The sequence below is a fragment of the Taudactylus pleione genome, unplaced genomic scaffold (genome assembly GCF_031769625.1).
Source record: "Taudactylus pleione unplaced genomic scaffold, aTauple2 ptg000036l, whole genome shotgun sequence".
In the NCBI taxonomy this organism is placed as follows: domain Eukaryota; kingdom Metazoa; phylum Chordata; class Amphibia; order Anura; family Myobatrachidae; genus Taudactylus; species Taudactylus pleione.
The window spans coordinates 10,573,126-10,587,971 of NW_028284438.1; the positions used below are offsets into that span (position 1 = coordinate 10,573,126).

At 46.4% G+C, this 14,846-nt stretch overlaps 1 protein-coding gene across 2 annotated transcripts in view; it reads left to right on the top strand.

Annotated features, from left to right (window-relative positions):
- Window positions 1–14,846, top strand: part of AFG2A (AAA ATPase AFG2A) — a 544,164-nt gene that overhangs the window by 30,645 nt on the left and 498,673 nt on the right. For both annotated transcript variants that reach the window (XM_088452282.1, XM_088452283.1), the window contains exons 4-6: window positions 1,477–1,538; window positions 3,959–4,564; window positions 6,412–6,541. In XM_088452282.1, the coding sequence (XP_088308408.1) occupies window positions 1,477–1,538; window positions 3,959–4,564; window positions 6,412–6,541 (798 nt within the window). The remainder of the gene's footprint in view (window positions 1–1,476; window positions 1,539–3,958; window positions 4,565–6,411; window positions 6,542–14,846) is intronic.

A 14,846-nucleotide genomic window follows, 5' to 3' on the forward strand; every position in this document is an offset into this window, starting at 1 on the left:
AGAAAATGCCACGGCAGTGGCATATGTGAACCAACTGGGCGGAACCAACAGCGCACTTGCCATGGCAGAGGCAAGTCTCATTCTCTCTTGAGCGGAGACGTTCCTCCCGGCAATTTCAGCAGTCTTCATACCGGGAGTGGAGAATTGGGAGGCAGACTACCTCAGCAGTACTACGTTCCTGCCAGGAGAGTAGTCTCTCCACCCGGAGGTTTTCCAGCAGCTGGTCCAGAGATGGGAGCTGCCGGAGGTGGAACTGATGGCGTCTCACCACAGTTTCAAGTTCCCTCGATTTTGTGCAAGGTTCAGAGATCCTTTGGCATTTGCAGTGGATGCCATGACAGTTCCCTGGAACTTCCGTCTGGCCTACATTTTTCCTTCAATTCCCATGTTACCAAGTCATCCTAGTGTCACGTGGCCTTGGCTGAACAGGTTTGTCGCGCAGCTACCTGGTCCTCTGTCCACATGTTTGTGCGGTTCTACAGGTTTCCTGGTTTTGCCTCCAGGGATGCCCATTTTGGGCGTATAGTTCTCCGGTCGGGCAATCTGAGCATTTCCTCCCATGGGGGCGGCTTTTGAACATCCCACTGTCCAGTGTCCCCAGCCCAGACGAAAGGGAACATAGGATTTTTGGGTACTTACCGTTGAATCTTTTTCTCTGAGTCAGGCTGGGGGACACTGCGTTCCCTCCCTCACACTCATCGCTTTTGGGTATGAGTTATGATTTTGGGTCGTAATGACCGTCAATTTCATTTTTATTTTTCGGAGTGACAGTGTCACTCAGGATTGCTTCTCCTTACCAGGCACTTTTGAAGTTGTACTGAAGTCAGGGGTTGCAGAGGGGAGGAGTTAAAGATTTCAGTGTTAGTGCCAAATCCACACCACCTACAACCCATGGTCCAGTGTCCCCCAGCCTGCCTCAGAGAAAAGGATTCAACGGTAAGTACCCAAAAATCCTATTATAAAAAATGTGATTTTTGAAAAAAAAAATATTTGTGGATACTACTATTTTGTTTGTTCTGCTAAAGTAAAATATAATGTGTAAACAGCAATAAACCAGGAGCACTCAGTGGTAAACTTATAATTAAGCTGCCATTATCTTGCACTTGACACTGATGTTTTTCTTGTAGAAAATTGACTCTTCACCAGGTGATAATGTAGGGTAATACCTGCGTCCTTAACCCTCTTCGTGCAGTGTGATTACCAGACTCCAGATGCGGAGTGGGGGATTGGTCTGGTCTGAATGAATTTCTTTATGCAGTATTATTTGTTCTGCTGAAACACGAGTTCCCTGTAAGAGGGCTGCTCAGTATTTGTTTCCATCTTGGACAAGTACATATAGCACAGAAAATTGGGTTAAGCTCGTTACTACAAAGATTGATAAACTTTAAGTAGTAACATCTGTGAGACACAGTACCAGTGCATATTACATGTGAGAGGCCTTTATTCACCATGCCACCTTGTATTCATTCATCACAGGGAAAGAGATGCTGACGCTGTCAGTATTGAAGAACTGTCGTCTTTTCTGCTGAGGCTCATGGGTAAGAGCTCTTGTGTTATGTTTATTTCCCATGCTTCATGTGTAATACAGTGAGATAGGGGAACCATTTGTGCTTTTTCTGTAGACTGGGAGGTTCATTGACTTGAAAGTCTCCCAAATGTTGCAAGGCACATGGTGAGTTCTTCATGATAACTTTGGCATACCCCCCAATTAGCTCCACATCGCTCTTTTCTGGTATTCTACCATTGTCCCTTTCTTTGGCTCTGGTGTATCCGCTTGTATAGATAAACTCTGCTATAGTCTTTCAAATGTGTTGCATATCTGGATGGAAAAGTGATATTATATATATATATATATATATATATATATATATATATTAGGGATGTGCAGGCTCGGATAGGTTCGAGTTTGCACGCCGAGTTCGGATTTTTCCCTCCAAAAAAACGGAACTAAGAAAGAGGCAAAACGTCATCTTGCATGGACATACATCATTATACCTGGACAAAGTCCAAGAATGATGATGTTTGTCCATGCAAGATGACGTTTTGCCTCTTTCTGAGTTCCGTTTTTTTGGAGGGAAAAATCCGAACTCGGCGTGCAAACTCGAACCTATCCGAGCCTGCACATCCCTAAAAAATATATATATATATATATATATATATATATATATATATATATATATATATATATATATATATATATATATATATATTTTTTTTTTTTTTAATTCATGGCTACAAAATTATGAGTACATATTTGTTTAGAATAAACAAAGTCATAGTTGGCTCTATCTAATTTTTAGTTCCAGATATTAAAGATTTGTTCCTGTATATTTTGTCCATGAAAATGTTTCTGTTTACCAATATTGGCTCTTTTCAGTACGATCTCTTTTTTTTATACATTGGATGCAGCTCTCACAACACTGTTAGTCCCTGAGCTTTGTAAGTTAATATGTATTGCAGTGGAAATAAATGACATTCTAATCATGTCAGTAAACAGATGATTATGGTTATTGTAGTGCCCCAAGGTCCCATTTCCCAGCAGGAACATGTCCTGGGAATTTATATAACAATGTTGTCAGCTATGCAGAATATGGTTCATGTGAGGCCTGGGGATGCTTTGTACAGTATCTATCTCTATGCTTAACATTTTGACGTTTTATTGTTATAATGAGTCTAATGCTGGGTACACACTTGGCAGACCTATCTCACGATTGGTAAACGCATACACTCTTGCCAATCGTTCAACCGATGTGTCTGCACTGTCAGCGCTGACGAATCACAACTGGGCGGGTATTTAAATTTGCCCGTCCAGTTGAGATGTCAGTCACCAGCGGCTCCCTGCAGCAAATGTAAGGGCGGTTGTTGGGTTGCCTGTACCCACAGCCAGACATGGCCATATATCTGCAAGATATATCGGCATCGGCTTTGCTGCAGGGCGATGCGTCTGTACACACCCGCCAATGCACTACAGATACATTGTTTGTTCAGTTGAATGGGTGATATATCTGTCAGTGTGTACCCAGCTTTATTCAATACATTATAAATTATTTGCAACAATGTAAAAGGGGAAGTAAGAAGATCTTAAATACAATGTTGCTATATATTGAATTGCTAAATGACATCTGGGCCTTTTGCTTAGTAAGCAGAGCAGGGAAGTGTAAAAACAAGAGATTTTTCAATCTCCGGTCGTCTTTATTTGCTAATATGTGAAACAAACAGACAGTAGCGTGTGATGGGACCTGAGCACTGTAATGTATGTATGCCTCTGGCCTCTGCAGTTTGTAATGATAACTGTGATAAGGAGTTACTGTGTGAGAGCATAGTGTAATAATCTCTTTTACTGAGGAGCTTTATTGTTTGTGTTAAAACAAATGAAGCAATCAGTCCTAAGAAGTAGTGAAGCATAACACAGTTGTCCTGTTAGCAGCCTATTGTAGATGAATTACTCTTTTAGACAATGGCCCTGTAATTGGAAGTGCTGATGTGACCATGTCTGTTCTGTATGTTTCCATTTATGTACATGATTGCATGGTATCTGTCATTTTGGGAATGTATCATATGTTTATTATATAAGGACATGAGATAGATAGCAGCAATACTATTTACATGCTCAGTGTATGAATTCTCGGGGATGTTAGGCTGCTCAGATCCCAATGACCTGTCACTGCCCAATATTACACATTTCCCTGCATGTCTCTATGGGGGCTGCAAGGGGCCAGCATTCCCACTGCTTCCCTGGTATTTCATGCCCATCACCAATGAGTGAATTGCCACCCATAAATTCTAAAGATTTTTATTTCAGTCAAAAACCTATATGTTATAACACGGTGCTTCTATACAGGGTCAATATTTTTTTATTTTATGTACAATTTTCCATATACTGAAGATAATTTGAGAATATCCGTTTTTTTTTCCCTCTCACTCTATGCTCATTCTTGTTCTCTAATCTATTTTCTAGATGGGAAGATAGTTTTACCTGGGAACTGTTTAAACATAAGTTTCTATGGGCGTCCCTGCAGCTTACAAGTGACCAGCATAAAAGGACCCGATGGCATAGTACAGGAACCATTGCTCAGTAATACAATTGAAACACCTATGGAAAAGTCCAGCAGGGACACCAGTTGCATGAACTTATCCTTACAGCTCAGCCTACTTGATATTGAAGACCAACAGGATGTAGCAGTCACAAGTACGCCATGCAAAGCAGATGACAGTAGAGCTTCACTTCCTGCTTCTGATATAGATGCCCTTGTAGAGGAGCAGAGCACAGGAGAAGCGGGCCAGGAGACCTCTGAGAGTCCTGTCTGTGACTTAGCCAGTACTGGAGATGACAGTGGAGTATCTACACACAGGACAACTTCAGTCAGAAGTAACACAGATACATTTTATTACATTTCTCCTCATACTCATATCAGATACAGGAGTCCAAAGTTGTCTTCCCAGACAGAAGATATCAAAAACAAAGTTACTTATGACATGATTGGCGGCTTATACGCCCAATTGAAGGAGATCAGGGAAACCATAGAGTTGCCTTTGAAGCAGCCTGAACTGTTTAAATGTTATGGTAAGTTGCCACAAAATGTTTGTAGTGCTCTTCAGCAAGAATCACATTTGCTCACATGGAGAAAAAAGTCCATAAAGTGCAAAACTGTGGGCATGGAGCACAAATACATGTTTGTGGTAAGTATGTGATTGTGTATGTAGTACGCTGTTCACCCCAATTAAAAACACCTTTTGTTTAGCAAATTACGTACACATTTTACTGCCAATGTAAAGATTTGAATTTGTTTTTCTGTATGAGATATTTAAATGAGATTGATAGGGATCCATAATACAATTGTTGAATTGTAATCCATAATAGACAATGTAAACTGCTCTGCTAGGACCTCCGCCACAGAATGACAGTATATTGAATTGCCTAGATCTTCCTTTAGCTCCTCAGTCAATCATAAGCGCTCTTCCACTCTAGCCACAATGTAATTGGCTGGTAGAAAGAAGAGTCAGTGGGACTTTCTTCTTTGTTAACACATTAATAGAGTAATTTATTATCTAATTATGTGGTAAAAACAAATGAACAATGCTGGGGAGCTCCATTCATCTCAATGAGCCATTCATTTCAGTGGCCTATTCATTTCAGTGGAGTCTCTACATGTCGTACACAACTTCATTGAAATAAGTGGAAAAATATTGTGTGGTGCTGTTTAAACCATTGGTATTAAGGGATGTTATTAATATCCTGGCTGTCGGGATGCCGTCGCTCAGAATCCCGGAGCTGGAATACTGACACCAGTCACAATCCCGGCACCAGCATCCCGACCGCTGGCAATTTCGACAGTAAGTATTGGGGTTAGGGGGAGGGTTAGGCTGCGAGGGGGAGAGTTAGGGGTAGGCCGCGGGGAGGGGGAGGATTAGGTGTAGGCTGCAGGGAGGGATGATTAGGTTAGAGGGGTAGGATTTTGGTTTGGATACTTATCGACAGGTGTCTGTATCCTAACCCTTTGGGGACGCCGGCATCGGGGTTCTGACTGCCGGGATCCTGAACGTGGCTTCCCGTACCCAACCCTGTATAATACCCTAGTGAGTATACACAATGTACTTCCATAGGGTTGAACAGACTTTTTCTTATGACTTACCATAAATGCACTGAATTGGTGCAAATACTGTCCAAAAAATAAAGCAATGCAAATGCACGCAGAAGCGAGTATGATTGTAAATTGGTGTGTACACATATGGACAGATGCTCAATTGTTTGCCCAATAGGAATAAATTACTGGTGAAGCAAAAATTACACGTAAATATTCCATATTTTCACTCATATGCAAATCTGTACATCTTGAAATTGTCAGCTTATGTGCCAGGTTTACTTCTAAGTCACCACTATCTGTGTGTATTTGTACCTGTCCTAGCAAGTGCAAATGATTTGCCCCCTAACAGACATATACAGTATATGTGTTTCTGCAGTTCTGCATAAGCTGCATGAGCACATCCTTGCTGTACTTAGCCTACATCAGACTGCCTGTTCCCTCCACTGGTCTGTATACAATCCTATCGTAAGTAGGTACAAATACCAGAGGCGTACAAGTCTGCATTGATACAGTACAAATTTACACAATTTAGCATCCGCAAACTGGCATAAGTTTCTGCATCAAGCACATAAAATATATTGGGCCTTGTATTTACATGCCAGTGGTAAAATGTCCTCAAGTGCACTCCTGTATCTCATGTTATTTTGCTTTTAAGTGTTCTACTCATGTGCTACTCATTTATAAGCCAATAATTGGTCATATACGCCGACATTAATGTGACTTTTTTTATTTTCATCAAAATAGTCTAACTAAATAGCGGAATACTTTTGCCTTGTAAACTCTGTGCATGGAGCTTTTAAAGGTTTCTTTTTTGTTTAACTTCCAGGAATTCCTCCTCCTCGCGGAGTTCTACTCTACGGGCCTCCAGGGACAGGCAAGACACTGATAGCACGAGCAATCGCTAATGAAGTTGGGGCTAATGTTTCAGTTATCAATGGTCCGGAAATAATGAGCAAGTAAGATTAATTCTGATCCTGAAACTCTTGGCTATATAACATTTTTGATCCACAGTGATGTGCCACCGTTAGACCAATGTACAGTTCAATGGGCCAGCTAATAAGTTGCTCTTTTGAATGGATGATAAACCTGCAGGTGGAGCAAGTGTTTGTATTACATACTGGAAAAATCAGGCACATATATTTAAATAGCATCATAGGTTGCTTATCTATATAATTTACCCATGCCCCAAGAGAAGCGCATTTGTGGATTATACATTATCATATCATATACATGGTATTCAATATCTACTACACACTACTGTACAGATGTGTCCACATACATCTATCCTCCGTGTGCTACAAGTCGCACTACACATAACTCCGTGTGACTCTGTAGCACCGAGCGTCTTTTTGTGCATATTTTTACCTTCAAATGTGTCTTGTTTGCAAAGCTTCTGCTGAATAAAATGAAATGCAGCAGGCCAATGTTCTGTGTGCAACTGCGGGTGTATCTGCATACGAAACGCTACATTACAGTGTTATACAGCCGCTGACACGTAGAGTTTCGAATGCAGATACACATACAGTCGCTCACAGAAAATAGGCATGCTGCATATCATTTTGTTCAGCAGAAGCTGTTAGTGCTAAATATTCACTGTGTCAATAAGACACATTTGGAGGTAAAAAGTTGCACGAAAAGACACTCAGCACTACCGTGTCACGCCATGGCATGTCGCGACTAGAAGGGCTGTTTAGCGCGCAAGGAGGCTAGATTTATGAGGACACATCTGTAATAAGCTTTTATTTATAGTGTCAGTGTCTGTTTTGTAAGTTCCTATATGCATGGCTGGCAAAGAAATATATCACGGTGTTACTAAATTGTAAATAGATAGCAATAGTCTAGAGCTGGGTGCACAGCAATGGTGGCTCCAGAGGTGGGGCGGCAGCGCAGTTCAAAATTCAAATAGGGGAGCCACACCAACTTCCAGTGAGTCCTGGCCGGTAATGTTTAGCAGCATTTGGGGTGGCAGTTGGTGTGGTTGCAGCCATACCTCTGGAGCTGCCACTGGTACACACTGTACGATACATACTTACGATGTATCGTTCCGACATGGATCTGAACTATATATTGTAACATCATATGTACTCTCCTATGTATCTCACATTAGGGGTGCAGCCTCCTACTTAGGTGAGGCAGCTATGGATAGCTGCCTCTTCGGTATTGGTCCGCCTTATTGTTTGGCTCCATTCCTGTAAAGCAGATTTAGACTCAAAGCGGGCTCTGGAGTCTCTCCCTTATTTGGGGGACATCCTACTTGGTCCAGAGCTAGATAAAATTGTAACTACTTTGGCAACTTCCAAGACTGAGTTCTTGCCCTCTACCTATAATACAAAGTCTAGGATGTCATCCTTTCGCTCCTTTCACCCTCAAGGCAAAGCCAAGGGTCAGTCCTTTCCACGGCACCAGACGTCAGCCAAGGCCTCCAAGCCTAGGGCCAAACAGGCCTGGGCTACTAGACGTCCACCTGCCAAGTCTGCGGACAAGCCTGCAGCCTGACAGGGCGGGGAGGCCAGGGCCAGGGTGGGAGGCCGACTTCAATTCGCCCAGGTTTGGCATCAAACCACAACATATGCCTGGGTAGGAGAAGTGGTCTCCCATGGATACGCTGTCTCCTTCCTGAGGTGACCCCCCCAACAGTTATTTGCACAGGACCTCCATCGGACTCAATCAAGGCCCTGCTGCTCCTCAAAGCCATTCAGTCCTTACTGAATTCAGTAATAATTCAGGTCCCCTCCTCACAACGGGGCAAGGGCTATTATTCTACCCTTTTCTTAGTTCAGAAGAGCAATGGGTCTCATCGGCCTATCCTCAATCTCAAATCTCTGAACAAGTTCATCAGGGTGCCCAAGTTTCGTATGTAAACTCTCCGTTTGACTATCCTACCTATGGAGCCTGGAGATTTTATGGTATCCCTGGACATTCAGGACGCTTACCTACATGTATCTATAGTGCCTTCTCATCAACAATATCTCTGGTTTGCTATACTACAGCAACATTACCAATTTCAGGCTCTGCCATTTGGCCTATCAACGGCCCTTCAGGTTTTTACCAAGATCATGGCAGTTATGGCGGCCTCTCTTCATTGTCAAGGGATCAGACTGCTCCCATACTTGGATGATCTTTTGCTGTTGGCAAGCTCCCCAGAGACTTTTCATCGCCATCTGCAGGTAACCATTACCTTTCTACAAATGCATGGTTGGCTGATCAACTTGAAAAAGTCTTCCCTGACACCCTCTCCAAGGATGGTACATTTGGGAGCTCTCCTGGACTCTCAAGTTCAGAGAATCTTCCTAACAGCAGACAAGATTTCAGTACTACAGTACAGACTACGCAGACTGCTTCACAATCGCAGAGTGTCGATTCAATCTGCAGTGCAGGCCTTGGGATCAATGGTGTCCACCTTCGATATGGTGGAGTTCGCCCAGTTTCACTCCAGGCCCCTGATCCTCTCTAGGTGGAACGGACTACCCCATTTGCTCAAATCCCAGATGATGAGCCTCCCTCCAGAGGTTCGCCTGTCCCTACCCTGGTGGCTACAGACTCTCCATTTGAACCAGGGTCGCCCCTTTTGGATCCCGAACTGTGCTCTCCTCACTATGGGTGCAAGCCTCCGAGGGTGGGGTGTAGTAACCGGCCAACATTCCTTCCAGGGCCGATGGTCCCCATTCGAGGCAATGTTGCCAATCAACATCCTGGAACTTTGAGCCATCTACAGAGCTCTCACTCTGGCTCAGAATATTCTGAATAACAGACCAGCACAAGTACAGCCCAACAACGCCACGGCTATGGCCTACCTCAGTCATCAAGGGGGCACTCGAAGTCAATCTGCTATGACAGAAGTGTCCCACATTCTCACATCTCCCAGCCATCTCCGCAGTGTTCATACCGGGGATTCTCAATTGGGAAGAGGATTTCCTCAGCCATCACGACATGCATGCAGGAGAATGGTCTCTACACCCAGAAGTCTTTCAGCTTCTGGTGGACAAATGGGGTCTTCCAGAAGTGGATCTCATGGCCTCAAGACACAACAACAAACTTCCAGTTCATGGAGCAAGAACAAAGCACCCCGACGCTATCTTCATAGATGCCTTGTCGGTGACATGGACTTCCAGTTGGCATATTTCTTCCCTCCAATATTCCTGCTTCCTCGAGTGCTTCGGAAATTCAGACCGGAGGGAGGCACAGTCCTGTTAATAGGTATGGCTTGGCCTAGACGTCATTGGTACTCGGATCTTCCTGGACTCTCCACAGGCGTTCCTCTTTAACTTCCTCTACGAGTAGACCTGTTGTCTCAGGGTCCATGTTTACATCCGCACCTAGCCCGCCTACCGTCTGGGGCCGGCCCCACTGACATCACAAGTGAAGTCAGTGGGAATGCTTTCGGCTCTGTTAGAGCCGAAAGCACTCTTGGGCTTGCGGCAACGAGACCCTACCACAAGGGTCTCGTTGCATGCCTGATGGTCGCGATGGTCTTGACCATCGCGACCATCTTTTTGGCCGCTCGCTATAGCTGTGGGTGGTCACCCACAGCTATGCAAGCGGCCAGGAGGCTGTCCCGGGCCCTTGTAATAGTGCCCCCAGTAGTAAGCCCCTTGTAATAGTGCCCCCAGTAGTAAGCCCCTTGTAATAGTGCCCCCAGTAGTAAGCCCCTTTTAATAGTGCCCCTAGTAGTAAGCCCCCTGTAATAGTGCCCCCAGTAGTAAGCCCCCTGTAATAGTGCCCCCAGTAGTAAGCCCCCTGTAATAGTGCCCCCAGTAGTAAGCCCCCTGTAATAGTGCCCCCAGCAGTAATCCCCCTTGTAATAGTGCTGCCAGTAGGCTGCACCCTGTATTAGTGCGCCCAGTAGTAAGCCCCCTGTATTAGTGCCCCCAGTAGTAAGCCCCTTGTAATAGTGCTCCCAGTAGTAAGCCCCCCTCTAATAATGCCCCCAGTAGTAAGCCCCCTGTAATAGTGCCCCCCAGTAGTAAGCCCCTTGTAATAGTGGGTATACAATCGGGAAACCGGCTGCCTTAATACCGACAGCCGGCTTCCCGACTGTCATATCCTGGCGAGGGTGAAATGCCGGGCGTCTAGATGTAGACGCCTGACATTTCCCCGATGCCGGGAGACCGGCGTCCAGCATCCCGACGGGATGCCGGGAGACCGGCGTCCAGCATCCCGACGGGATGCCGGGAGACCGGCGCCCAGCATCCCGAAGGGATGCCGGGAGACCGGCGCCCAGCATCCCGACGGGATGCCGGGAGACCGGCGCCCAGCAGCCCGACGGGATGCCGGGAGACCGGCGCCCAGCAGCCCGACGGGATGCCGGGAGACCGGCGCCCAGCAGCCCGACGGGATGCCGGGAGACCGGCGCCCAGCAGCCCGACGGGATGCCGGGAGACCGGCGCCCAGCAGCCCGACGGGATGCCGGGAGACCGGCGCCCAGCAGCCCGACGGGATGCCGGGAGACCGGCGCCCAGCATCCCGAAGGGATGCCGGGAGACCGGCGCCCAGCATCCCGAAGGGATGCCGGGAGACCGGCGCCCAGCATCCCGAAGGGATGCCGGGAGACCGGCGCCCAGCATCCCGAAGGGATGCCGGGAGACCGGCGCCCAGCATCCCGAAGGGATGCCGGGAGACCGGCGCCCAGCATCCCGAAGGGATGCCGGGAGACCGGCGCCCAGCATCCCGAAGGGATGCCGGGAGACCGGCGCCCAGCATCCCGAAGGGATGCCGGGAGACCGGCGCCCAGCATCCCGAAGGGATGCCGGGCGCCGCGAGCGGACAGCCGCTGGGGGGTGAGGGTTAGGTTTAGGGCACCCGGGGGGGACTTAGGGTCAGGCACCCCCCCGGGAGGGTTAGGGTTAGGCTAGGGGGAGGGAGGGTTAGGGTTAGGCTAGGGGGAGGGAGGGTTAGGCATCCCCCCGGGGGGAGTTAGGTTTAGGCAGCGGGGAAGGGGGGGATTAGGGTTAGGCACTTGGGGGGCAGGTTAGGGTTAGGCACCCCTAAGGAGGGTTAGGGGGTAAGGTTAGTTTATACTTACCTTAGCGACGATCAGGATTTCCAGCGCTGTCGAGCTTCCGCTGCCAGGAACTTTGCTTTTGTTGGCCAGGAATCGAACCATGCGGCCGGCGGTACTTCATACCGATTCCTTAATAGTGCTCCCAGTAGTAAGCCCCCTCTAATAGTGCCCGCAGTACTAAGCCCAGTCTAATAGTGCCCCTAGTACGAAGTGTGCCGCGTACACACACAAAAAAAACAAAACAGAATACTTATCTTAGGCCAGGATCCCGCGTCCGCTGTCGTCTGCCGCTCTTCGGAACTATGGGAGAGACGTCATGACATCTCTCCCATAGTGCCCGTGGGGAAGCCAGACGCTGCAGCTCAGGAGTGAGCTCTGGCTGCATCTGCGGGGAGTCGGGTGCCCGCTAGTAAAATTTCAGCGGACGCCCGACAAATGGAGCTTCTCTGCGGCGGGGGGGGGTAAATCCCGGTCACCATGTCTAAAATCTTAGTCGCCATGGCGCCCAGGATTTGTCGAGCCCTGCTTTAGTACATACTGAGAAGCGGTATGTGCAGGGATTTTCTCTGCCTTTAGCGCTTTTCCCCCTTTTCTCCCCTTAGTAAATAGACCCCTGAGTCTGTTATTGAAGCACAACGAAGCTTGGCATGAAAAAAAACTGCAGCCGCTGCATCGTAGCATTTTGTATACAGATTCAGACTCCGTCCTACACAGATATACAAGTGTTGCATATTAAATGAATCCGTGCATTTTCGAGAGAAAGAGGCTCTTTGAGCAGACTGAGTTGCACGGGATCTGGCGCGCCGAGAAGGGCTATTGGAGGCGAAGCTGCATCCTGATTTATATCTTCTGATTTGTGAGAGGAGCCCATTATTACACACAAGTTCTATGGGGGAAGATTTATCAAAGCGTGGAGAGAGATAAAGTACCAACCTGTCAGCTTCTAACTGTCATTTTACAGGCTTTATGTAAAAAAATAACAATTAGGTGGTGATTGGTACTTTGTCTCTACAAAGTTTGATAAATCTCCACCTGTGTGTGTTCACTTTACTGGCCCCAAATGTGTGCACAGGATCACTGAATTAGATTAATTGGACATTCTACTAGTGTAGTAAGGGAATCGGTATGAAATACCGATGAACGGGATGCCGTCCGTCAGTACACTGACAAGCGGCATCACGATGGATCAAATCCCTACAGAGGAACGGTAAGAAATGTTCCCCTGTCCTATTTACTTCCTTTCCTGCACCCTTATACTAACCCTCCCTACCCCGCACCCTAAGCCTAACCCTCCCGGTACGTGCCTAAACCTAACCCTCCCCCCTTAGTGCCTAACCCTAACCCACCCCCATTAGTGCCTAAACCTTTACCCCCCCCCCCTTGTGGTGCCTAAACCTAATCCCCCCCCCCCCCCCCTTCCTGGAGCCTAACCCTAACCTCCCCCCTCCCGCAGCCTGACTCTAAGCCCCCCCGGGCTGCCTAAACCTAGTGTTTAGTCTCGGCAATCGGGATTCCATTCCCGGGGTTCAGGCAGGCGGCATCACGGTTGTCGGGATGTTAACCACATCCCGTATTAATTGGATGTTGGTAATTTAGTATAGGGGATACTCAATTAGAATAGGAAATAGCCAATTCTAGCCATTTAAATTTATAAATTTGATCTTTGTATATTCTTGAAATAGCTGAAATAGTCAGTGAAGTTATATTTAATTTAGTAATGGGGATCGCTAACGCGCTCAACCCCCACGTGGTATTGATGTGCTATCTTGATGGGTGGTATGCTGGTATGCAGTAAATAATATATATAATAACAGTATGCAGGTGGTAAATATTATTAGTATCACTTAAGTTGGTATCAAATAATGGGTGATATCGCTGTGCATGCAGTAAAGTACAGTGAATTGGCAATCAGTACGAATCATTCAACAAGGATTGTCCAGTCTGTTGCACCTGTGTGTGGGTCACACTGTGCAGACTTCACAATTTCAAGGTTCAGGAAATTTGTTTATGTAGATCACAGCCTGTGGGAGCAGTGTCGCAGGTGTAAAAGTACAAACTATACCTGGTAGTATGCAGAGAGCGGCATTCTGCATCTCTGATTAGTTGTCTTTTTTTGTCCCGTGTGGGACTGGGGCTAGTGCAGTGAAGACTCTTCGTCAGGACTCCAGGTAGGCTACCTGTGCTGAAGTGTTGCTGCCATCAACTGTGCCAGTGCAGAATGTTCTGCAAGACATCTACCTCTTACCAGATCCCTGTTACACCTGCACGTCGACGCTTCTGGGTATAACTTCAGGGTCCCGGTTACGTGATCTTGGCCGTCGCACGTTCAGGTCGGATGTTCGTGCTGCTGTAGCACAGGCATAGTGGTGTTGGTAATATTTGAAGTGCAGTGTGGGCTCAACACGTTTCGGCCGATAGGGCCTTCCTCTGCTGATGATGTATATACACAGCACACCACCATCAAGACAGCACGTCAATACCACGTAGGGGTTGAGCACTTTAGTAATCCCCAATACTGTCTATTTTGTGAGGTCTGTGTGACCTCATACTACCGACAGCACACCCTGCTATATTAGCTCCACCACAAGTGCGCAGAGACTCACGATTTTTTGTTAAATTTAATTTAGAAAAAAGGTAATAGCTAGTGTTGTTATTTATGCAGTTTTTTTATTTCAATATTTTAACTAAATATACAGTCAGGTGCATAAATATTGGGACATTGACAGAATTCTCATATTTTGGGGCATGTGTGGCCAATGGAACTGGTTCCTTTGTATTTATTGATGATGTGACTGCTGACAAAAGCAGCAGAATGAGTTCTGAAGTGTTTCGGGCAATATTATATGCTCATATTCAGTCAAATGCTTCAGAACTCATTGGACGGCGCTTCACAGTGCAGATGGACAATGACCCAAAGCATACTGCAAAAGCAACCAAAGAGTTTTCTTAATGCTAAAAAGTGGAATGTTATGCAATGGCTAAGTCAATCCCCTGACCTGAATCTGATTGAGCATGCATTTCACTTGATGAAGACAAAACTGAAGGGAAAATGCCCCAAGAACAAGCAGGAACTGAAGACATTTGCAGTAGAGGCCTGACAGAGCATCACCAGGGATGAAACCCAGCGTCTGTTGATGTCTATGCGCTCCAGACTTCAGGCTGTAATTGCCTGCAAAGGATTTGCAACAAAGTATTAAAAAGTGAAAGTTAGATTTAGGATTGTTTAGTTTGTCCCATTACTTTTGACCCCTTAAAAAGTG